The sequence below is a fragment of the Delphinapterus leucas genome, chromosome 20 (assembly GCF_059928025.1).
Source record: "Delphinapterus leucas isolate spDelLeu-1000000601 "Yukka" chromosome 20, BTC_Dleu_Yukka2, whole genome shotgun sequence".
Classification (NCBI taxonomy): Eukaryota; Metazoa; Chordata; class Mammalia; order Artiodactyla; family Monodontidae; genus Delphinapterus; species Delphinapterus leucas.
The window spans coordinates 31,833,289-31,856,300 of NC_143148.1; the positions used below are offsets into that span (position 1 = coordinate 31,833,289).

Here is a 23,012-nt window from a genome sequence, read left to right on the forward strand (position 1 = left end):
CTCTTTTCTCCTGTGGCCTGCCCAATCGCTCCGGTCCTTGAGGGCTCTTGGAGAGACTGCCTTCTGTGCTAAAGAACCATAAGGGTCTGCCACCCTCTACTTGAAGACCCCAAAGCTGGGGCGCTTTATATCACGGCTGTAATATGTTGTTATTAAGGTTCTCTGTTAAATACTGAGAAAATTCAGCTGCTCCACTATGTAATACCTAAAAGGTGCCATTTCTTGAGTGCTTTTCTATGAACACTACACATGCATTATTTTACTTAATTGATACTACTGGGTTGGCCAAAAAGTTCGTTCGGGCTTTTCCATAGCGTGGTGTGGAAAAACCCAAACAAACTTTTTGGCCAACCCAATACAATCCTATGGGGTAGGAATTAGTTTTCCCATTCTGAGATGAGTATGCAAGCTCAGAGAGGTTAATTGAGTAGCTGAAGGCTGCATCTATCTGGTAGGGTTGGAAGGTTCTGAGATCCTACAGTGGACACCTTGGAAGGAGCAGCTGTCCCAGGGCCCAGAGTCAGATTCTCATCATGCCTCCAGCCTGCTGTGAGCAGTTGACCAGTAAAGATAAATCATTCACCATCTCCATCTGCCTCTCAGCCACTCAGGGCTTGACCAACTGATCTCAGGTCCTGGGAAAATCCTCCCCCTAACCCCCACCAACAAAGGTCCAGATAGGCCCTTGAACTTCTTCAGGGTGAAGTGGAGCCACAGCCCAAGTCACTTCCCTTTTTGAGGCCAGGTTCCTCATCTAGTGCAGAGGGCAGTGGTGGTTTTGTCATTTTCTAGTAATTGCAGCTTCAATTTTCCTTTGGAGAACTATCTCCCCATTGTCAGTCCATATTTTGACTGAAAGAGATTCCACTCCTGGTACCAATTTCTATATTAGTCAGGAGTCTTAGCGGTAACATAAATATCCCACCCAAACGGGTTTAAGCAAAACCAAAACATACACCAGAAATCAAATTAACCCTGGATAATTAACCCTCTTACAGGAACAGCCCAGGGGTTGCTACTTGAATTGCTGGATTCAGGTTGTTTACGTGAGTTCCATTTATCCCCGATTACGAAGGGGGCAGCGGAGGCTCATGGAGACAGTGATTTGACCAACGTCAAAGAGCCAGTAAAAGCGAAAGGAGGGGCTTCCCTGGTGGCGCAGTGGTCAAGAATCCACCTGCCAATGTAGGGAACATGGGTTCGAGCCCTGGTCCAGGAAGATCCCACTATGCCGCGGAGCAACTACTGAGCCTGCGCGCCTAGAGCCCGTGCTCTGCAATGGGAGAAGCCACCGCGATGAGCAGCCCCCGCTCGCCGCAACTAAAGATAGCCCGTGGGCAGCAAGGAAGACTCAACGCACCCAAAAATAAATAAATAAATAAATTTCTTTTAAAAAAAAAAGCAAAAGGAAATCCAGGTCCGCCTGACCCTAAAGCAGAGAACTCAGCCTAAACTGTCTCTCATTGTGGGGTGCCTGGCTCTGAAGGAAAGTCCTTCACCCCCAAGGAGGCTTAGCTATTAACCCCAAGAGGAAGAGCCGGACAACCTAAAAGGGTGGGGGTGTGCTCAGGGGGTGGGGCCAGGGCCTGGGCGTGTTCAGAGCCGGAGGGGGCGGGGCGAGACCGGAGGGCGGGTAGGTAACTTTGGCGCCTGCGCAAAGACCCCGGACTCCTAAGCTGATCCTCCTCAAGCCTTGGCGGCAGCGGCAGCTCGTACGCGCCGCTTGGGTCTCTTCGCTCCTGTGAGGCGCCGGGCTCGGCCATGAACCGGTGCGCTGAGGCGGCGGCGGTGGCGGCCTCGGGACCCGGCGCGGGCGTCGGGAACGCGGGGCAGCGGCCGCCCAGAGTGCCCCGCCAGGCGTCCTTCTTCCCGCCGCCCGTGCGCAACCCCTTCGTGCAGCAGACACGGCTGGGCGCGGCGAGGCGCATCCAGGTGCGGGGCGAGGGTCTGACAGGGGACGCAGATCCAGGTGAGGGGCGTCTGACAGGGGACGCAGATCCAGGTGAGGGGCGTCTGACAGGGGACGCAGATCCAGGTGAGGGGCGTCTGACAGGGGACGCAGATCCAGGTGAGGGGCGTCTGACAGGGGACGCAGATCCAGGTGAGGGGCGTCTGACAGGGGACGCAGATCCAGGTGAGGGGCGTCTGACAGGGGACGCAGATCCAGGTGAGGGGCGTCTGACAGGGGACGCAGATCCAGGTGAGGGGCGTCTGACAGGGGACGCAGATCCAGGTGAGGGGCGTCTGACAGGGGACGCAGATCCAGGTGAGGGGCGTCTGACAGGGGACGCAGATCCAGGTGAGGGGCGTCTGACAGGGGACGCAGATCCAGGTGAGGGGCGTCTGACAGGGGACGCAGATCCAGGTGAGGGGCGTCTGACAGGGGACGCAGATCCAGGTGAGGGGCGTCTGACAGGGGACGCAGATCCAGGTGAGGGGCGTCTGACAGGGGACGCAGATCCAGGTGAGGGGCGTCTGACAGGGGACGCAGATTCAGGTGAGGAGCGTCTGACAGAGGACGCAGGTCCAGGAGAGGGACGTCTGACAGGGGACGCAGATTCAGGGGAGGGACGTGGGTCTGAGAGAGGAGGCAGTCTGAGGGGAGCTTGGGCCTGTCAGGGGAGGTTGTTGTCAGAGGGGAGTGGCTGAGGAGGGCGTGAGTCTGGGAAGCAAGGCTCTGAGGAAGACAGGGGTGTAGATCTGAGAGGAGAGGGCTTTTGAAGGGGCCATGAGTCTGCAGGGGACAGAGATGCGGGAGGGAGAATTGAGGGCCCTTGGAGGATGGTCTGGGGGCGTGTGTGAGAAAAGACGCAAAGAACAGGTGGGCCTTGGAGGAAGGTCCTAAACAGGAGGAGGCTGAGCAGGCGGGCCGTTGGCAGAGGAAATATTCCATGCTGAGAAGAGGGAACGACTGTGGGAGAACTTCGACTTGAGTGTGTGAAAGTCTAGTGGGAGGTCATCGTAGCACAGGAGAGTGGGTTTGGGGAAGTTTTCGCTTTGCCGCAGGGAAGGAGAGGAGTCAGTTTGGGATGGGAAGAGTAAGGGAGAAGGCAGGGAACCCAGGTCTGGAATTAGAACAAGAAGAAAGGCTGGGATGCTCTGGCTGAGCAGGGGCATCAAGGACGGGAAATCACAGTCTAAGAAAAGGGATAATATGGGGCAGCTTAAGGTATTCAAGAGTTTTTGGTCCTGAGTCAGTTTTCACCCAAACACTTCTACATTCAAGGATGAGAAGCAGCTCAGACTTTCTTTCATTCTTAAAAACAGCTACATACAAAAAGGAAGTTCCCTGTCCTTTCCTTTTTCTTGTAAAACGCTGCATTTACCGTTAGCACTTACACTCGCTCTTTGGACTTCCTGTTTGGTGAAGTTAGTGATCAGAGAACAAGATAGACTATGCAAGCTACGTTTGTCCTTTGTGTTCTGCATGGAAAAAATGGTTTTAATATTTTCCTGTCCATCTCACCCATTTATTTACTTTGGATTTGAAATAGTGTAATTTTTGCACGGCATACTTGTGTGCCCTGAGACTGTTGTTCTCCACGATGGAAGCAGGTTAAGTGAATATCTTCAGGAAAAAACGCAGACGCACTTTTTGGCTAAGCAGCATGGGGTGGTGGTTAGAATAATGGTAGGTGGGTGTCTGGTTGAAGAAAGATGTGAGAGAGGAAGAGGAAGATAGTGATGTAGTAATACCTCTTTGTAAAGGAACTAAATGTTTCAAAATTTGATCTTCATGTCTTTAAATGGATAGATATTCCCTTTATATCTTAAAACTTCTGAAACAATAAATACATTGACTAACATTCAAGGTTCCTTTTGGTCTGATTGAGTCAAATCGGTCATACTTAAATGAAAGTCATGTCTGTCTATTTGGCTTCATGTTTTGGAGAGAGGCTCAAAGTGGCATATTTATAAGTATTTATATTGTACCTGGAGTAAATTATTAAGTTTTTTGAGTTTTGGGGGATTTTTTAATAGCATGCCTGCAACCATTTTGAGAGCACTTTCAAATAACCCTGCAAGAGTTGTAGGATGATGGAAAGATCACTAGTCTTAGTCAGAAAACCTGCTCAGGCCCTGCCATTTATTAGTTGTATAGCTTTGGCCAAGTCACTTAACCTCTCTGAACTTCACTTTCCTCATCTATTAAATTGGAATAATAATACATGGAAGAGGGATTAAAATTTAAGTGAGATAATGTGTGAAAGAATCTGGTATTGTTTGCTGATCTTAATATTGATAGTTATGCTCTTTGTTATCTACAATTGTATACTGCACTTAAAATTTACCACTTGGATTGGATAGAAATGAATATAGTCTCGATATTTTTTTAAAAATTTAAAATGCGGGCTTCCCTGGTGGCGCAGTGGTTGAGAGTCCGCCTGCCAATGCAGGGGACACAGGTTCGTGCCCCGGTCCGGGAAGATCCCACATGCCACGGAGCAGCTGGGCCCGTGAGCCATGGCCGCTGAGCCTGCGCATCCGGAGCCTGTGCTCTGCAACGGGAGAGGCCACAACAGTGAGAGGCCCGCGTACCGCAAAAAAACAAAACAAAACAAAACAAAACAAAATTAAAAATGCATGTAGACCAGAGATTCCAAGGTAGTTTCAATGGCTTGAACAGTCTGGGTAAAAGGAAAATTTAAATAGACATGATTGAAAAACAATGTTGTCTGTATTATCCAGTTTAAAAGATTGATATACTTGCATTTAAGTATGATTTGATATGATTAAATCAGACTAAATTTAATCCTAAATGATGATCAACGTCTTGCTTAAGGACTGTTGTGACTTTTGTGTCTCATTATAGGGCTTAGCTTTATTGCTCCCCTTCTCTTTTTTGACCGTTTAAGGGTCTGCTACACAATGGCATATAAAAAATTAGCCTAGCTTCTACTTTCTCAATAGAATATGGAATTAAAATGAGTGGTTGTAATTGTGGGGTCATTTACCATACCAAAAATATTTGTTGGATGCCTACTATGTGCCAGGCACACTGTTAATCCCCGGAGACATAGCAATGAACAAGAGAAATAAGGACCCTGCCTATTTAAAGCTTGTATTTCACTGAAAAAGTTAAACGAGCAAGTATAGAAATATATAATTCCATGTTTTAGTAAGTGCTATGAAGTAAATCCAGAGAGGAAAACAATCCCAATAGAGTGTTGAAAGAAGGCCTTCCTACAGAGATGACATATTACCAAATGGCAATATAATGGGTAATCCTTTTAATTCGACAGTTACTCAGAATTGATTTTGTCATCTTAATAATGTTTAAAGATTAAAATTTTAAATCAACTTTGTGTATATACTAGCAGCAAACAATTGCAAAATGAAATTAAATAATCTCATAATAGCAATAAAATGACCTGAAATACGTAGGAATATATTAACCAAAAGCATGTAAGACCACTACAATGAAAACAACAAAACATTGTGAGAAATTAATGAAGATTTACATAAAATGAAGAGATATACCATGTTTATAAGTTTGAAGAATCGACATTATTAAGATGATAATTCCTCCCAAATTGATCTATAGTTTCATTGAAATCTCAACAAAAATCCCAACAGGCTTTTTGTTTGTGTGGAAACTGACTAATTCTGAAATTTATGTGGAAATGCAAAGGATCTATATTAGCCCAAAAAAAGCTTGAAAAAGAAAAAGTTGGAGGACATACACTACCTTATGTCAAGAATTACTAGAAAGCTACAGCAATTAAGAGGGTAGGGTAGTATCAACAGAAGGACAGATGAATAGATCAATTGAACAGAATAGAGAGCCCACATGTATGTTCAATTGATTTTTGACAAAGTGGCCAAGAGAATTTATCGGGGAATGTCAAGTCTTTTCAAAACTTGGTTCTGGGGAATTCCCTGGCGGTCCAGTGGTTAGGACTCGGCGCTTTCATTGCTGGGGCCAGGGTTCAGTCCCTGGTTGGGGAACTAAGATCCCGCAAGCCTCAGCACAGCCAAAAAAAAAAGGAGGGGGGATGGAATTGGTTCTGGAACAAGTAGATAAATCTATGGATAAAAATGAAACTTGACGGGCTTCCCTGGTGGCGCAGTGGTTGGGGGTCCGCCTGCCGATGCGGGGCACGCAGGTTCGTGCCCCGGTCCGGGAGGATCCCACGTGCCGTGGAGCTGCTGGGCCCGTGAGCCATGGCCGCTGAGCCTGCGCGTCCGGAGCCTGTGCTCCGCAACGGGAGAAGCCGCAACAGTGAGAGGCCCGCGTATGGCAAAAAAAAAAAAAAAGAAAGAAAAAGAAAAAGAAACTTGATCCCTTCTGCACACTACACAGAAAGTAATTTAAGATGGATCATAGTCTTGAACATAAAAGCAAAACTCATATATCTTCTAGAAGAAGAAGAAAATATAAAATATCTTCATGATCTTGAGATAGGTAAAGATTTCTTAGAAAGGATGCAGAAGAGAACTAAACAGAAAATAAAAATTGATAAATTAGTCTTCATCAGAATTAAAATTCTTCTCATCAAAGGATACCATTAAAAAAATGAAAAGGCGGACTTCCCTGGTGCTCAGTGGTTAAGAATCCGCCTGCCAATGCAGGAGACACGGGTTTGAGCCCTGGTCTGGGAAGATCCCACATGCCGTGGAGCAACTAAGCCCGTGTGCCACAACTACTGAGCCTGTGCTCTAGAGCCCGTGAGCCACAACTACTGAGCCAGTGTGCCACAACTACTGAAGCCTGCGCACCTAGAGCCCATGCTCCGCAACAAAGAGAAGCCACCACAATGAGAAGCCCATGTACCACAATGAAGAGAAGCCCCGGCACACCGCAACTAGAGAAAGCCCATACACAGCAACAAAGACCCAACACAGACAAAAATAAATAAATTAAATTTAAAAAAAAATAAAGAAAATGAAAAGGCGAGCCATGAAATGGGAGAAAATATTTTCAATACATGTATTGAAAAAGGGCTTGTAAACAGAACATATAAAGAACTCCTACAAATTGATAAGAAAAGGACTAACTACCCAATAAAAATGGGCCAAAGACTCGAACAGACAGTTAGGTTTAAGGGATGACCAATAAGCACATGAAAAAATGTGCTCACCATCATTGTTCATCAAGGAAATATGAATTAAAACCATAGTGAAATATCATTTTACACCCACTAGAATGGCTACAAAGACTGACAACACTGAATGTTGATGAGGATGTGAAGCAACAGGAAATTTCATACTTTGTTGGTGGAGATATAAAATGATACAACTACTTTGGAAAACAGTTTGGCATATCCTGGCCCAACAATTGAAATGAAAATGTATGTCCACATAGAGACTCAAATGAAAATGTATGTCCACATAGAGACTCAAACATTAATGTTTACTCATAATAGCTAAAAACTTATAATAGGCTAAATGTCCCTGAACAGATTAATGGATAGATTAAATGTGATATATTCATACAGTGGAATATTACTCTGCAATTAAAAAGACTATACTACTGATACATATGACAACATGGTTGAATCTCAAAAATATGAAGTGAAAGAAGCCAGACATAAAAGAGTACATACTGTGTGGTTTCATTTATATGAAAATATAGAACAGGCAAAAACTATAGTGAAAGAAAGACTGACTGTCAGTGGTTGCTATACACTGAGGATATATTGACTGCAAAGAGGCACAAGGGGGGCTTCCCTGGTGGCGCAGTGGTTGAGAGTCCACCTGCCGATGCAGGGGACACGGGTTCATGCTCTGGTCTGGGAAGATCCCACATGCTGTGGAGCGGCTAGGCCCGTGAGCCATGGCTGCTGATCCTGCGCGTCCGGAGCCTGTGCTCCACAACAGAAGAGGCCACAACAGTGAGAGGCCCGCGTACCACAAAAAAAAAAACAAAAAAAAACCCCAAAGAGGCACAAGGGAACTTTTCTGGGTGATGGAAATGATCTATATCTTGATTATAGTGGTGTCTGCATAGGGTTATGCATTTGAAAATCTCATACTTAAAATAGGTGCATTTTATTTTATGTAAATTATGCCTTAGTAAAATTGATTTTTATAAAAGACTACAAACACCAAATGTCAGCAAGGATGTACAGTAACTGAAATTCTCATTCACTACCAGTAACACTTTAAAATGATACAGCCACTTTGGAAAATTGTTTGGCCAGTTTCTTATAAAGTTAAACTACATCTATGACCCAGCAATTCCACTCCTAGGTATTTACCTAAGAGAAACGAAAGCAACTATTCCCAAAAAGGCTTGTAGAAGAATGTTTGTAGTGGCTGTATTCATAATAGCCCACAACTGGAAACAGCCCAAATGTTCATCAACAGGAGAATAGACAGATTGTCATATGGTCATATAGTAGAAAGAATGACTTACTGACATCGAAAGCAACATAGTTGAATTTCAAAAACATTATGTTAAGTGGAAGAAGTACACACAAGAATGCATAATGTATGATTCCATTTATATGACACTCAAGAACATGCAAAACTAATAATATATGATGATAGACATCCAGCATTCGTTGCCTAAGAGGATAAGGATTGACTGAAAGAGGTATGAGGCAACTTTCTGAGTGGCAGATGTGTTCTGTATCTTGATTGAGGTGATGTTTACAAGAGTACACATCTATCAAAACTCATTGATTATACATTTAAGGTCTGTATATTTCCTTGTATGTTTTGTTTTGTTTGTTTTTTTTTTGGTGGTACGCGGGCCTCTCACTGTTGCGGCGTCTCCCGTTGCGGAGCACAGGCTCCGGACGCACAGGCTCCAGACGCACAGGCTCAGCGGCCATGGCTCACGAGCCCAGCCGCTCCAGGGCATGTGGGATCCTCCTGGACTGGGGCACGAACCCGAGTCCTCTGCATCAGCAGGCAGACTCTCAACCACTGCGCCACCAGGGAAGCCCTGTATGTAATTTTTAATTCAGTCATACACATGTACACATATAATTTGATCGAGATCTGATAACTACAATATTTTTGGCATTTCTCATAAATTATTTGATGATGCTCAGATTCACATTATGGGCCAATAGAGACAAGAAGGGCAGCACTGTTTGAGTAGTGTAATTGGCTAAAAAAAAAAGAAGACAATTTGTGATGTATAAGGATAGTTTATTTCACTTGAAAGACATTATGGGATAGGATTAAGAGCAAGAGCTTTATAACCACATTGGTTTCAAATCCTGGTTCTGCCACTCACTGTGTGATCTTAAGCAGTTTAACTTAATTCCCTCTGTGCCACTCCTTTCTTGTATGTAAAACAGCTTAAGGTTGTAAGACTCATAAGTTACTACATGCCAAGTGCTTAGAGTGTCTGGTACATAGTAAGCACTCAGTATTATTTGCTGTTCTTATTTATTTAGTTTTTATTCTTATTTAGTTTTTATTATTTCTTGTATTTCCTCCCCCATCTCCTTATTGTTAGTTATAAAGGACTGGCAGGTATATAAAATAATACATTTACTTCTTCACACTCTAATGCCTTTACTAATATTCATCCTACTTATAGCTCTCAAAAAACTATTTCCCCCTCTTACCTTGCCAGCTTCTGCTTGCTTCTTAAAGCAAGACGTTTCAGCTTCAACTCCTCCAGGAAGCTTTCTCTGACTACTAAGTCCAACAAACCTTTTCTTTGTTCCCCCAGCAGCCCCTATTCACATTCATTTATATACAGATCAGGCAGTACTTGGTTTTCTTCCCTGTTTCTTTTGCTGCTTTGTAGGCTTTGTGAGGTCAGATACAATGTCTTATTTTCTTTGTGCTTAGATCTTTGTCTGGTATAGGGTAATGCCCAATTCATCTTTGAGTGAATGCATGAATAGCATAAGATTTTCCTCTTATGTATTTCTGTTTGATAACTACAGCATTAAAATAACGTCATCTGTTTTTTTAATCAACTTTGATTTCAGATTTTCTTTCTTGGAATTATCCTGCTTCCAATTCGTGCCCTGTTGCTTGCATTAATTTTATTACTGGCGTGGCCATTTGCTGCAATTTCAACAACATGCTGTCCTGAAAAGCTGACCCACCCAATAACTGGTTGGAAGAGGTAAGAAATAACTATGTCTAAATATTAGGAAAATCAAGATAAAGAAGAGTTTGTCAAATTTTAGTCAGTGAACAACAATTATGACTCTGAATATAGGATATTTTGGAATATAGTTTTTACAGGCTGTGTCACTAAAAATAAAAAATAGGAGGTATAGAAATTCTGTGAAGAGATTAGCTCTTTATCTTTAAATAAATAGAGATCTCAACTCTAAACTACAGGGCAAGGAGAGATCGGTCATTTCCCTGTGCCCTCTGGAAAAGTTCTTTGGTTTTCTGTGTCTCACTTCTCCTTACCGTGAAATTAAAGTTAGAGAAACATCCTCAGGAGTTAGTTGCTTAATAGCGCCTCACTATATTATTATGTGAATGTTGAGAGAATTCTATAGGAAGCCCATTTTTTAAAGCTCCCACTGGATGTCTTATGGGAGACATTTTTCATGCAAAGCTATAATGCTTATTCACATACTGAGATGTCTGTCTTGTGTTTGTACTTCCAGGGCTATTTTTTTGTTTCTCTACTCATCTGAGTTTATCAAGGACAGAGACTGGATCTTACTTGTCTTGTGTGTCCAACACAATTCCTGGCACAATTTGATGAATTAACTAATCTTTAATGACAGATTCTTTTTAAAGAGTAAACAATTCTATTTCTGGAATTGAAATTTCTTTGTTCCAGAGAAGTGAGATGGTAAATTTACTTCTTAAGATTCTTGATGATGTCTAAGGGCTATAATGATATAGGTAATAAGGCTTACTTTTAAAATTTTATTCCTAAAATAATTCCGAGGACAATTTCCACATACCGGTTCTAAAAGTTTTGGGAGGTAGCAGCATCCTTGTTACACAAATATAGATTTCCAAGGTGACTCCTTTGAAGGACAGTACTGATTTGGATTTCTCAGTGGTGGATGCATGTTGAAGATTCATTCTTGTTACTTTATAGTCACAGAATAAAGGAGCCACTTATTAGCCACATGGCCTTGGGAAAATTACTTCTCTGGGACTCAGTTTTCATGTCTATAAAATGGGGATAATAATAAATGCTATCTATTTCATAAAATTGGGCTAAGGATTAAAGAAATTAATATGCATAAATTACTTAGAACAGTGCCTGGCAGAAAGAGCTCCACTGAAGTGTTAGCTATTCTTCTTAGCTCACGTTTTAAAATGAAGTGCTCCAGCTTGTCTTGGTTTTTGCATTGTGCTTTAGAGTAAAACCCTGCTGTTAGCTGCGGTTGGCAAAGCTAATTATGTCCTTTTTTGTATTTATTTCCAAAGGAAAATTACTCAGCCAGTCTTGAAGTTTCTAGGCCATGCCATGTTCTTTTCAATGGGATTTATAGTTACCGTGAAAGGAAAGATTGCAAGTCCTGTGGAAGCACCAATTTTTGTTGTTGCCCCTCATTCAACATTCTTTGATGGAATTGCCTGTGTTGTGGCTGGGTTACCTTCTATAGTATCTCGACATGAGAATGTGCAGGTGCCTCTGATTGGCAGTAAGTACTTTATAAGATAACAGAGATAAAATATTTTCATGTTCATGCTTTCAATTTAGAAAATCATGTATAGTTCGTTGGTAGGCTTTTAAAAAACTTTAAAATAATAAAACACTTCAAACATATTTCCTTGCTTTAATGAGGTACTATATCACAAGAATGAATTTATGAAAAAAGATTAAAGACTTCCCTATCTGTACCCTTATCATTCTTTTTAAGTCTAAACTCTGTCACTGCACCATCACCTCTTTCTGCTCCTAAATATGCCAAAAAGAACAGTTTTTAAATACCAAACATGGTAGATTTTTTGGAGAGAGAATTTAATCTAAGAATCTGTGAAAGCACTGGTTACATGCTATTTCAGTGAATTTCTCTTTAGGGTATTAGACTGATAAATAAGTGCACTAAGTCTTTTCTCCTAACTCTGTTTTCTTCATTATTGTCCAGATCTCCATGAGGGACAAATGTGTAACTCTTTGAAAATTATGATGTGGAACAATTAATGCTTCCTGCCATAAAAAATAATGAAGCAAGTGAAATGTTTTTCCCACCAGATGCTTTGCTCTCTCCCCAGGGGATTAGTCTCCAAGTAACTGCTACCAGTTGTCCCAAGGTTATTGCCAAGCATCAAGTGGTGAGAAAGTGCGTGTGAAAACTGCCTGATGTTGCCTTGGTACTCTGGAGAAATAATAGTAGTTCTTACAGCTTTGTCATTCATCTAAGAAAGACAGACTCTCTCTCTCTCTCTCTCTTTTTTCTTAAGGTAACCACCCTGCTTTGTGTAATATGACATTTTCCCCAAAAGTTGTTTAGCAATAGTCTTTTGGTAAATTGAGGTTTATTTTGCATGTGCTAGGAAGCTACCTACTTAAAAGACTATTGCGCTGAAAATTTTAGTAAGATAAATAATAATTGCCTCCTACCCATGTGTACTATGACTTCACATAATCGGTTTGCAGGATATTCCTGAAATAAAACAAGATAATCTTATAGTATATTCCAAACGTTTAATGTCAATTGAGGAAGAAGTCTTTTAGGGAGAAAACTGCATTTGCTTCTTTTCATATTCCTGCTGCTAACTTCTGTTAAATCAGTGAAATATTTTTAGGTCTAAATATCCACCTATCCTTTTGAAACTGGAAGCTAAGTTCTAATAAACTTTGAATTAGAGGGCTTTTTTAAGTTGTTCTCTTTGATTTGCTATCATTTTAATTTTCCATACAATTTGTTTTATGATTTATCTGGTATCATTGCTATAGTAGCTTTAGCCCCAAAAATGACTTAGTTGTGACTTTTCATTTGTTTTAAAGGAATATTGCGGGCTCTGCAACCAGTGTTGGTGTCCCGTGTAGATCCAGATTCTCGAAAAAACACAATAAATGAAATAATAAGGCGGGCCACATCAGGAGGGGAATGGCCCCAGGTAAAACATAGTAGATGTTTATTTAAATATATTGAAAGTTTATTTATTGTACACTTGTATACATACTCATTTGGATCCACAGATCCAATACTGGGGGACACCTGCTAGATGTCTAGAAGCAGAATAAATGAGTGAGGATTAAAAAGTCCTCTTCCCCATGAGATACTCTGTGGAATTAAATGTATCATTCTTTTTTAGTCTCCAAACTCTTTGAACTGGTTTTTACTTTGTGTCATAAAAAGTAATTCTCTACCTCTGAATTTATTTACCCTTTTAAAGATGAGATACTGAAGCTCAGTTATACTCAACAATGTGGTGGGTTTATTTTGAAAATGATTAAAATCTTAAGTTTATCTGAAGTGTATTTAGACAGTCTTTTTAGTTCAGGGGCATATTAGAATCACCTGTAGAACTTTTTCACATTTTACCATCCCACCACCTCCTTCCCCTGGAATGCTTTTTGAAGGTGTGGAAGGGGCAACATTTATTGCATAAATGGAGCCTCATGGGTGATTCTGATAAGTACCTCTCTATCTTTGCCCAGGTGAAAACAAGTGATCTCTAGCAGAACTCATGGTCCTGAGGTGATCTGGCCACTCATGGTGATTTGTAGTTGTTAAAGTACCAAGAGGCATATGACCAACCAGGAGGTTTTAGAAACCAAGGCATGTAAGGAATGATTTAAAAAGTCACTGGGAAGAAATGACATTTGGAATAAGGGTGTGATTTTGCTCTTGGCTCCAAGGAATGTATCTAGGACTTGTGGGTGAAAGTTAACAATTAGGTAGATTTCAGTTCATTTTGCTCATCTCAAGTTTTCTGTCCAGAATTAGAATGGTCTGATTTGGAATCTGTTTCTGGAATGTTCAGGCATTGGCTAAGCAACAACTTGGGTGGGATATTGTAAAAAGAATTCAAGCATTAGAGATGCTATATGACTTTTAATGCCCCATCCAGTTCTTGAGATTTTATGATTTACTCTATATTAATTTATTGTTCATAGTATATAGAATATTCACTCCATGAATCATATTTGATATTGTATCCGATTGGGGTAGGAAACCTGGTGTTTTTTTTTTAATTGGAGGATGGAACTGCACCTATTCACAATTTTTATTTTAAAAATAACTTGTTATTGTGACAATTTAGCTTAATAATGTTTTCCTCCTCTAATTATTATAAAATACCCATTACTAACTGCTAGTGCAGGGATTTTCTTTTTTGTTTTATGTGCCTAGCAATTTACTCATTGCTAAATTCTAAAAGCTTCAGAAAAATGAAGCTGCTATGCTGTTCAGTTAATGAGGAACTGTACAGCATATCTTTTGTGTGGAAAACATAAAGAAGTATATTAAAAGCTAAAAACACCTCCTCAAAAAAGGACATTAAATTGTATTCCATATGTCAACGAATTGAAGTAAGCATAAAGCATATTGTAGGCATTTCCTCCTTTTTTCTCAGTACGTCCCAAAGCTACATGTTGTAAGAGGGAATATCATTTAATGGGAAAACTGAAACAAAGAAGTAGGAAATGATTTGGTTAAGGGTGTACAGCAGTAGAAGAAAGCATTTAATATTGCCTAAAATGCACACTTTGACCATGATTCAGGGTCTACATCTTCTTCGAAGTTTATTCAGATCATTAGCATCATCATTAAGAAATATTTACTATGTGTATTCTCTCTTCAAAGCTTTAATTCATTTTCTAGTTATCTTAATGGTCAGACTACACTTCTTTTAGAGCAAAACCGAATAATCAGATTCTAGCTTTCACTAGAATCAAGTGTTAGCCTTTTATTTTATTTTTGCTTTATAAAAATTGGCAACTATTTGCAAAGTCTTAAGAAAGCAAGTAAAGAGCTAATCTATTAATTAGACTGAAATATTAAATCTATTCCTTTTCTCCCAAGATACTAGTTTTCCCAGAAGGTACTTGTACTAATCGTTCCTGTTTGATTACTTTTAAACCAGGTGAGATCAATTAAATTATGTATTGTGACAAAGTAGTATGGAAGATTTCTCAATGATCTGATAATAAATATACAAAATAACTTGTCAGTTTGCTTGGAGCATTTCTTATTTTCTGATAAAATGTTTTGAATGATGTGGATCCACAGAACTCACTCCTTTGCTTTCTCTTTTGGTATCATAACCCCTTCTTCCTTGGAATGTCCAGTGTGTGTGTGTGTGTGTGTGTGTGTGTGTGTGTGTGTGTTTGAGCAGAAGCCACTAGCAGATTTTTCTTTTCCTCCAAAGATAACCCTCACAGACACTTGGGGTCCTATGTCATCAAGTTAGAAAACCTACTTCAATTATCATTAAAATACCTTCAATTCCTTCTAAGGTTCACTCCTTTTTAAAATATTATGAAGGCTTCCCTGGTGGCACAGTGGTTGAGAGTCCGCCTGCCAATGCAGGGGACACGGGTTCGTGCCCCGGTCTGGGAAGATCCCACATGCTGCGGAGCCTGCGGGTCCAGAGTCTGTGCTCCGCAACAGCAGAGGCCACAACAGTGAGAGGCCCGCGTACCGCAAAAAATATATATATATATTATGAAGTTGTGAATTTTATAGTAATTTGTAATTTCATATGTCATTTCACAGTAATTATTAATACTTTAAAATGTTTTTGTATTGGCTGCTAGAATGCTCAGAGCCAAAGTTAGAACTCAATTCTAGCAAGTATGATAGTTTAGGGTTCAAGCATTTGGTTTCAACTAGATTTTCTTTCTTTATTTTCTCTTTGTCTTAGTTTCATCATTACTGTTTTTTTTAATCCTGTTGAATAATAGGTATTTGGCAAATGAAAACAAATGGAGATATAAGTAATATTTTAAGTGACTTAGGCTTAACATTTAATATTTTGCTTACATATTTCTGAATTCAGAAATCTGTCATTTTGGCTAACACTAGGGATTTACCAACATTTAGCCAATAGTTTATATGTACTCTTAAAACATTTAACATATTTACATCATTTATTATTAATTTTTAAATTCACTGTAAAGTTTGTGTTCATATAAAGAGCATGTTATAAAATTTCACTATATGGTTATAGGGGCCTTCATTCCAGGAGTTCCAGTGCAGCCAGTTCTCCTCAGATACCCAAACAAGCTGGTAAGCATCGTAGTTTACTATGGGAAGAATCTCAACATTCCAAACAGCACAAATTCTCTAGGACCCCTTTTGTTTGAATAAATAAAATAGATGAATAGATAAATGGTGGGAGCAGATGGGTAGACTCATTCTCCTTGCTACAATTTAGTTTTTAAAAATTTGCAAGATAGGCACATATTGGTTGATACCAATTTGACATATTGCTTTTGCTATTACTAAGCTATAGGAAGATATTTCCTTAGCTTCTACCCTGTAGTCACTGTGATGGTATGGTTAAGTCTCAGATTCAGGGTCTCTTAGACTGGACTTCAGAAAACTCTCATAAATTTGTAGTTTTCATTAAGCTTAGAAGGAGAAATCTCCTGATTCACTGGTCATTACTGGTGGAGAAGGATTGAAGTAGTAGGATAAATTTGGAAGAGGCTTGGTGTTTAATTACGGGCTCAGTACTTCATAGCTGTGTGACACTTGGCAAGTAGCTTAAGTAAGGAAATATCTGAAAAGAACCTAACATCCTATAGAAAGTCCATGTGGGCTCAGGAAATACTCTTCTGCTCCAGCGAGGAGCTTTGTCTTTTTCTGGGTATTGACTGCATCACCATTTTCCTAAAAAAAGTGGTTTTTTGGCAGGGGGAGGGATGTTCTGTTTTGGAGAGGAGCTTTCTTTACTAGAGAATTTACATAAGAGCCAGGATGTAATTATTAAGCATCTGTGTCATTTAAGATTGAGTTCTTAATCCATTCAACTTTCTATCAGCGGCTTATTTCTCAACCTTGGACACTTGTAGTTAAAAAATTAAAATTCATCAGATTTTTACTCAGTGTACTTCTACCTGTGGGTTTGAATTTGTCATTTACTCAAATTCTTTCACTGTGTACTACCTCACTACTGTAGTCTTTTTTCCCCAAATAAACTTTTTTTTTTAAGAACTGATGTATTCTGGTTTTTGTAAGCCAGTTAATTATCCAGATATGTTCATATTAGGAGAAAAATAGTTAAGCATGCACAAGTTTTTTTAAAAATTCAAAGCAACTTAATTCCATAAAAAGATAGGTGGTTACATATGGAAGACAGATCTTTGCCATGTAGATATGTGATCCAAGAATTTATAGATCAGTTCACTCTTGTTTAACAAAAATAGTATGCTTGTCTTACTTTTCAGCATATTGCTTTTAATTCAGAAAGAAAGTATATTCAGTATCAAAATAAAATTTTTGTTTTATTTGGTATTTTTTCTCTGAACTAACAGTTTAAATACTATTGTTATTCTAGGATACTGTGACATGGACATGGCAAGGATATAAATTGTAAGTTGCTTATATTATTATTAGTTTATATAAATTTTATTCGAGTGAAGAAAAAGAATTTGTTCTTTTTTTAAAAAAAAAAAAAGCCTTGTTTTTGTAGAAGTAAAGATTTCTAATCAGATCCTTGAATCTTGTAACTGAGAAGTTTCTGTAGAGAGCATAACTATCTTGCCCATTAAACCCCAGTGTCTGCCATGTGCAGAATTCTAGTTGTTTGTCATGTTCTAATGGGTCTCAAGTGTTTATCTACCAATTCTTAAGAAACATTCCAGTGATCTCATTTGAATCCTACTTAGCTTAAATTTTGTAATTTCATTCCCATTGCAAATTTAGCATTATCTGGTGTCTCCATCTTTATTTTACTGTATTCGTTTAAACAGTCCAGAGCATTTTAGTCATATGGCCTGAAATAGTTGTGATGTGTCTGATTTGAGTTGAGGAAATAGCTAACCAAGCTTTCACTTCCACTCTTGGATTTTAAGAGCCTAAGGATCAGCAGTTTCTATAAATGTTGAAGAGAAGAATACAGTTTCACTGTTAAGCTAGCCGAAGTGAAATAGACCTTTTAAAAAGAGCAGAACATGTAGAATCTTACTTACTCTCAAGAAGTTCTTTTGTTTGGCTCCCCTGCCTGTTTACGTGCCTCCTTTGGTCCTTTACCTGCATGGAGTGTCGACACCCATCTATCTTCACCTCAAGGAACCTGGCTGGCTTTGGGTGGCAGAAGAGAAAAAAAAAATAAACCTTCCCCAAACTTAAAAAAATTTTTAAAAGACAGCCTGTTTATATTTTGGATTTGAGGACTTTCCCAGGACTTATGAAGTAATGCCTTTTGATACTGTTATACACAGAGCTCAAATTATTGATGGATAGGTGACAATCACTTGGAAATATTTAAAAGAAATCATCATTTGCCTTCAAGTACATTGTAGACAATCCAAACAACTTCTGAAAATTAGATTTTTTTAACTAAAACATACTTATTTTCTCCATTTTTTTGTGTATGTAAGTTGCTTTGAAATGATACATTTAAATAGCCAATTACATGTGTTAATAAACATTGATATGCCTGAGACATTTATGTTCCTGTTATACTTCAGTCCCTAGTAGTTGAAGTTAAGTAAACAACACCAAAAATAAGGAACATAAATTGTAAAAGGTATCTACACATTATGCTATCTTTAACCCTACAGGAAATCAGTCTATTCCCTTGGCTAGAATACGTATTTCCTGTCATTACTAATTACGAATTCCTGGTTTTCAACTTCTATACAAGGGGAAAGTAGGAGAAACAAGTAGTATGAGAGCATTTTAGAAAAAGAAGTGCCTGAAAATTGAGGGGATAACATATTTAAATTTCCAGAGGTGTGTCATCCTTGGGGCCTTTACAAGTTAAGTCCTCATAGAGATAGTGACTTTGGGTTCATTGTGACTTTTTTTGGTTTTGCAGCTGGGCTGGTGGATGTGAAGGTCAAATAGGAAGCTTTTCTGGAAGGGAGATCAGGGGTAAATAGAGTGGTTGAGTTAATCTAAGCTCTAACCTGAGAAACGTGTGACAGAGGGGGAAAAATAGAATTCAGCAAAGAAAGAGAGGAAAAAAAGTATTTTCAGAGTTAAAGATTTCTTAGGATTTATAAACAAACACAAAATCTTCTAAAGATACAACGTTGTTTTATCCAAGTGCCACATCACACTTACGTGTGGTAACCTCTTGTTTCCACCTTTATCTTCTGGTCTTCATGTTATATTTAGCACTGTGTCTCTTACTTCTAAATCAGTTTTCTCAGTTGTCCTGGCTCCAAGTACTACTCTGACTCAGGATCTAGGGAAGGGATTTTACACCAAAGCAGATGTTCTAGGGGAGAGGAGACTCAGGGACTAACCATCAAGAAGGGAAAGCCTTGGAAAAGCCGTTTTATGTCAGTCTAAGAAGTGTTGTTTGGTTTGTCTGTAGTGTGGACAAGTGAAGTTTAAAGAGATCTTGTGTGTGCTTTCATTTGTGTGTTTTTTTTTTTCTTTAACAGCATTCAGAATTTTCAGAACAAAATATGTATTCAAGTCATTGAATTCCAAAGCTCAATTTAAATCATTAAAGAACAATTTACTTAATGATAGTTAATATGGATTGGCTTTGTGGCTTGGAGTTGATAGTAAAAGATTCTTTCCCTTTCAAACAGAAGATATGAGAACTGACACATTAACAATTTATAATTAATTATGGAATTAATAAACCCGTTTCCCAAATTCCTTCTTTTAAGTAAATTCCTTGTTTAAATTCCTAAATTCCTTGTCTTAAGTAAGTCCCTTCAAGCAATTTTTACAGGTAAATCATATTTTAATTTCTTAGTAGCAAAAAAAGCTTGGTTGGTTGTTTTCTTAAACTTGTAGTCTAATTTACCCTGCCTGACTTCTGGGTCATCCGTCTACATGAGGCGAAATAAAAATCCCATAGAAATCTTAGCCAGAGAGTCTAAATATACGCTGGAAAGCTGCAAGTAGGAACCATTTCAAAAATTATCTTTGAGAGGATTGATTATAACCACTTTAAAGAAAGCCTTTGTTGGGCTTCCCTGTTGGTGCAGTGGTTGGGAGTCTGCCTGCCAATGCAGGGGACATGGGTTCGTGCCCTGGTCCAGGAGAATCCCACGTGCAGGAGAGGCCACGGCAGTGAGAGGCCCGCATACCGCAAAAAAAAAAAAAAAAAAAAAAAAAAAGAAAGCCTTCGTCTAGCTTTACAATGAAATCTGAAACTTTTCAGAAAATTTCCCCATAGCTAAAACATTTATTAATAACTGGGACAATGATGATAAAGTTTCTGCTTTTAAGGAAAGGCCCACTGGTTTTTTGTTTTTTTTAATATTAGAAAAGAATTTAGTAATGTTTTACTCAGCAGTTTTTCTATAAACATATTAATGTACCTTAAAATGTGACCATGGCTAGTTTCTCTAGGCCTATGAATCTTAGCTGTCAAGAAGACTTCAAATTTGGGGTTTAGTCTGCTGAGCTGCGGCTCTGACCCACAAATACATATTTGGTATTGCATTCAGCAATTTAACTTTTGAATATCAAGAATAGTTCTCTAAACCCAAGAAGTGTTATAGCTACAGTGTGGCATTTATAAATGCAGAATACATACAAAGAGTGACATGGGGTTGCTTGTATGTAAAGAAAAGATTGTTCAGTAATATTAGATGGTACTTGTATTACCACATAAAGATGGCCTTCTCTTTTTTTCTCTTCAGCATTCAACTTTGTGTGCTCACTTGCTGCCAGCCCTTCACAAAGGTGGAAGTTGAGGTAAGTGGTTCAAAATGTAGCCTTGGAGCCTAAGATTTGGCCTTTCCTTTCATTGTGAATTTTTAGTCTAGAGAGACCAGATGTAGAAAGATTGGAAGTTAAATCCGCCACCTTGAAAATAAGCCCTGGTCTTTTGCAAATTGTGTGCCTAAACCCAGTCTGTCAACCCTAGCCCTTAGAACTGTGTTAGGAAACACAATTTCCTAACTTCTGGGAACTTCCAGCATGTCACCACCCTGGCTGGCCAGATTTGCATCACCCGTTCCTATCTTTTAATCCTTTTAGTGCCGACCTCTGCCAAGTTGTATGATATGCCTTCACATCCTGACCAAAGGAGCTACAGTAGCTGGTAGAACCCCACAACTTCTTGAAGAAGTATGTTCTGTGAAAGCTGAGAGATTGTGGGAGAGGTACAGAGTGAGAAACCCTCACTTTTGGAATCAATCTGCACGTGGAAAGCCTGAGGAAATCATGTTGTATGAGCCATGAAGGCAGCTCATATCATCGTTCACAGGACAGTTTTTCAGTTTAAGTCACAGTAGCAGGCTGTAACACTGGAGGAGTGATTAGAATGTTCTGAAAATCCTGACCAGATTTTTAAGACTCTGAAGGTTGATTCCAAGAACTATGCTTAGTTTCCAGGAATGACATGGAATAATGGACCTCTGAATTCAGAATCTCGTTGGCTTCAGTGATACCCTCAGGTAGCCTCTGAAGAGAGAGTGTCAGAATAGTGGTTCTCCAGACTCTTGCCTGGATTTTCCAATTGCATCCATGGCTTTTGTAATGAAAACCTTAAGTCTGCATATGTAATTCAGAGTTCTGAGCGGGGGCCAGTGCTCCAGGTGACAGGACTGTGGAATGGAAGTCACAAGAATCCTGTTTTATTTTGTTGGATAGCTTGGTTGTTCAGCCATTTAGATGTTGTCAGCACTACCAAATGATGTAGGAGGACAAATTATGTCAAAGTGAATTTAACTTCCGTGAAATTTTTCTTGAGACTTGCAGGTTGTCTGCCTGCCTTGAAAATACCTGTTTACTAATTATATGCCACTCCTCCCCACTTTTAAAACCAGCTCAGTATCTCTCAGTGTGACCAGAAAACACTAGATCTTGGAATATAGTTAGATGTTTCTAGAGAAAAAACTAATCTGTATCCTAATAAGTTTAGGAAGTACCAGGGTAAATAAAATGAATCAGATTTCTTTTCTCAAGACTTCTCAGTGCCTTTGAAATGTTTGACCACTGAACCCCTTTTTCTCTGGATACCTCCTAGAGCCAGTTTCCATAGAATACATTTTGGGAAACCCCGGTAGAAAGAAATATCTTATTATTTCTAAGTACTTCGACTGAGCACTGCTCTTCCTTCTTGAAAAGCTGCTCAGATAGCTAGCCCTGTTTTCTTTCTCTAAAAAAAAATAAATATATAAGAAAACCCATATTCTCTGCAAATTTGGAAGATATTGTTTATATATATATATGCTGTTCCTTCCTCTAAATTTACCCCTCTTTAGCTAAGATGAAATCTAGCAATAGATGTGGAAATGCACATAGAACTGTACATTTTTTTGTCTAGCACACGTGTCAGTGGTCAAATTGTGTTACAACAGAGGTATGCAAATTCCTCATGCTTTTGCCCTGACCACTATTACCACATTTCCTTTCCATGTCATGGCTGTCCTTCTTTCTTTTCAATTACAATATTTGCATTCTCCAACCTGTTCTCAGACCTGTTTGGATAATATTTTCTGCAAATAAAAGAATGTATCCTTTGTTCGATAACTTCACACACAAAATGGCTTTCAACCAGTTGAAAAAAGCTGAATAGGTAGGGATTTGATGTATAAGAATTGTGGTGCAGGGTAAGAAGATGGAAATTTGTAGGCTTCAAATTGGGTATTCTTATTTTAACTGTAATTTAATTTGAGATTTATGAGTCTACCTTTCACCCAGGGGATTCCTAACTACTTTATGATTTTTGAATATTTTAATTCCCCACTGTTGGGATGTAACTGGAAAATGTATCCCAGCAGCCTGCCAGGCACTAAGTATACCCACACCTTGGCTCAAGACTCTCAGGGGCTGGGCACTAGCTCTGAGGCTCCAGCTTTTTCACCACGTCAAAGGAGGCCCAGCTTGAGCTGCCCCAATGCAGCTTAGTCAGAAGTCTCAGTACATTTAGTTGCTACAATTTCAGTTGTCTTGGTTGTTCAAAAGCACTTCCTCTGCTTTCCTTTTTCTTAAAATGGATGGAAATCCTAGGTATTATTTTTAACATGTGTTTTTAGACCTTCTTGAATATTAATTAGGTAAACCTAATTCAAGATGTAT

General features: G+C 39.4%; 1 protein-coding gene across 3 annotated transcripts in view; it reads left to right on the forward strand.

The window, feature by feature from the left end:
• Positions 1–1,713: 1,713 nt before the first annotated feature.
• LPCAT2 (lysophosphatidylcholine acyltransferase 2) overlaps positions 1,714–23,012 on the forward strand; it is a 64,296-nt gene continuing 42,997 nt past the window's right edge. The window contains exons 1-9 of one of the 3 annotated variants that reach the window (XM_022555066.3): positions 1,721–1,932; positions 9,900–10,039; positions 11,320–11,537; positions 12,848–12,960; positions 14,871–14,931; positions 16,018–16,076; positions 17,350–17,384; positions 20,627–20,681; positions 20,967–21,056. In XM_022555066.3, coding sequence (XP_022410774.1) covers positions 1,762–1,932; positions 9,900–10,039; positions 11,320–11,537; positions 12,848–12,960; positions 14,871–14,931; positions 16,018–16,076; positions 17,350–17,384; positions 20,627–20,681; positions 20,967–21,056 — 942 coding nt within the window. In that variant the 5' untranslated portion in view covers positions 1,721–1,761. Of the gene's footprint in view, positions 1,933–9,899; positions 10,040–11,319; positions 11,538–12,847; positions 12,961–14,870; positions 14,932–16,017; positions 16,077–17,349; positions 17,385–20,626; positions 20,682–20,966; positions 21,057–23,012 lie in introns of all 3 variants that reach the window. The other 2 variants (XM_022555067.2, XM_022555068.3) reach the window with 2 other exon arrangements.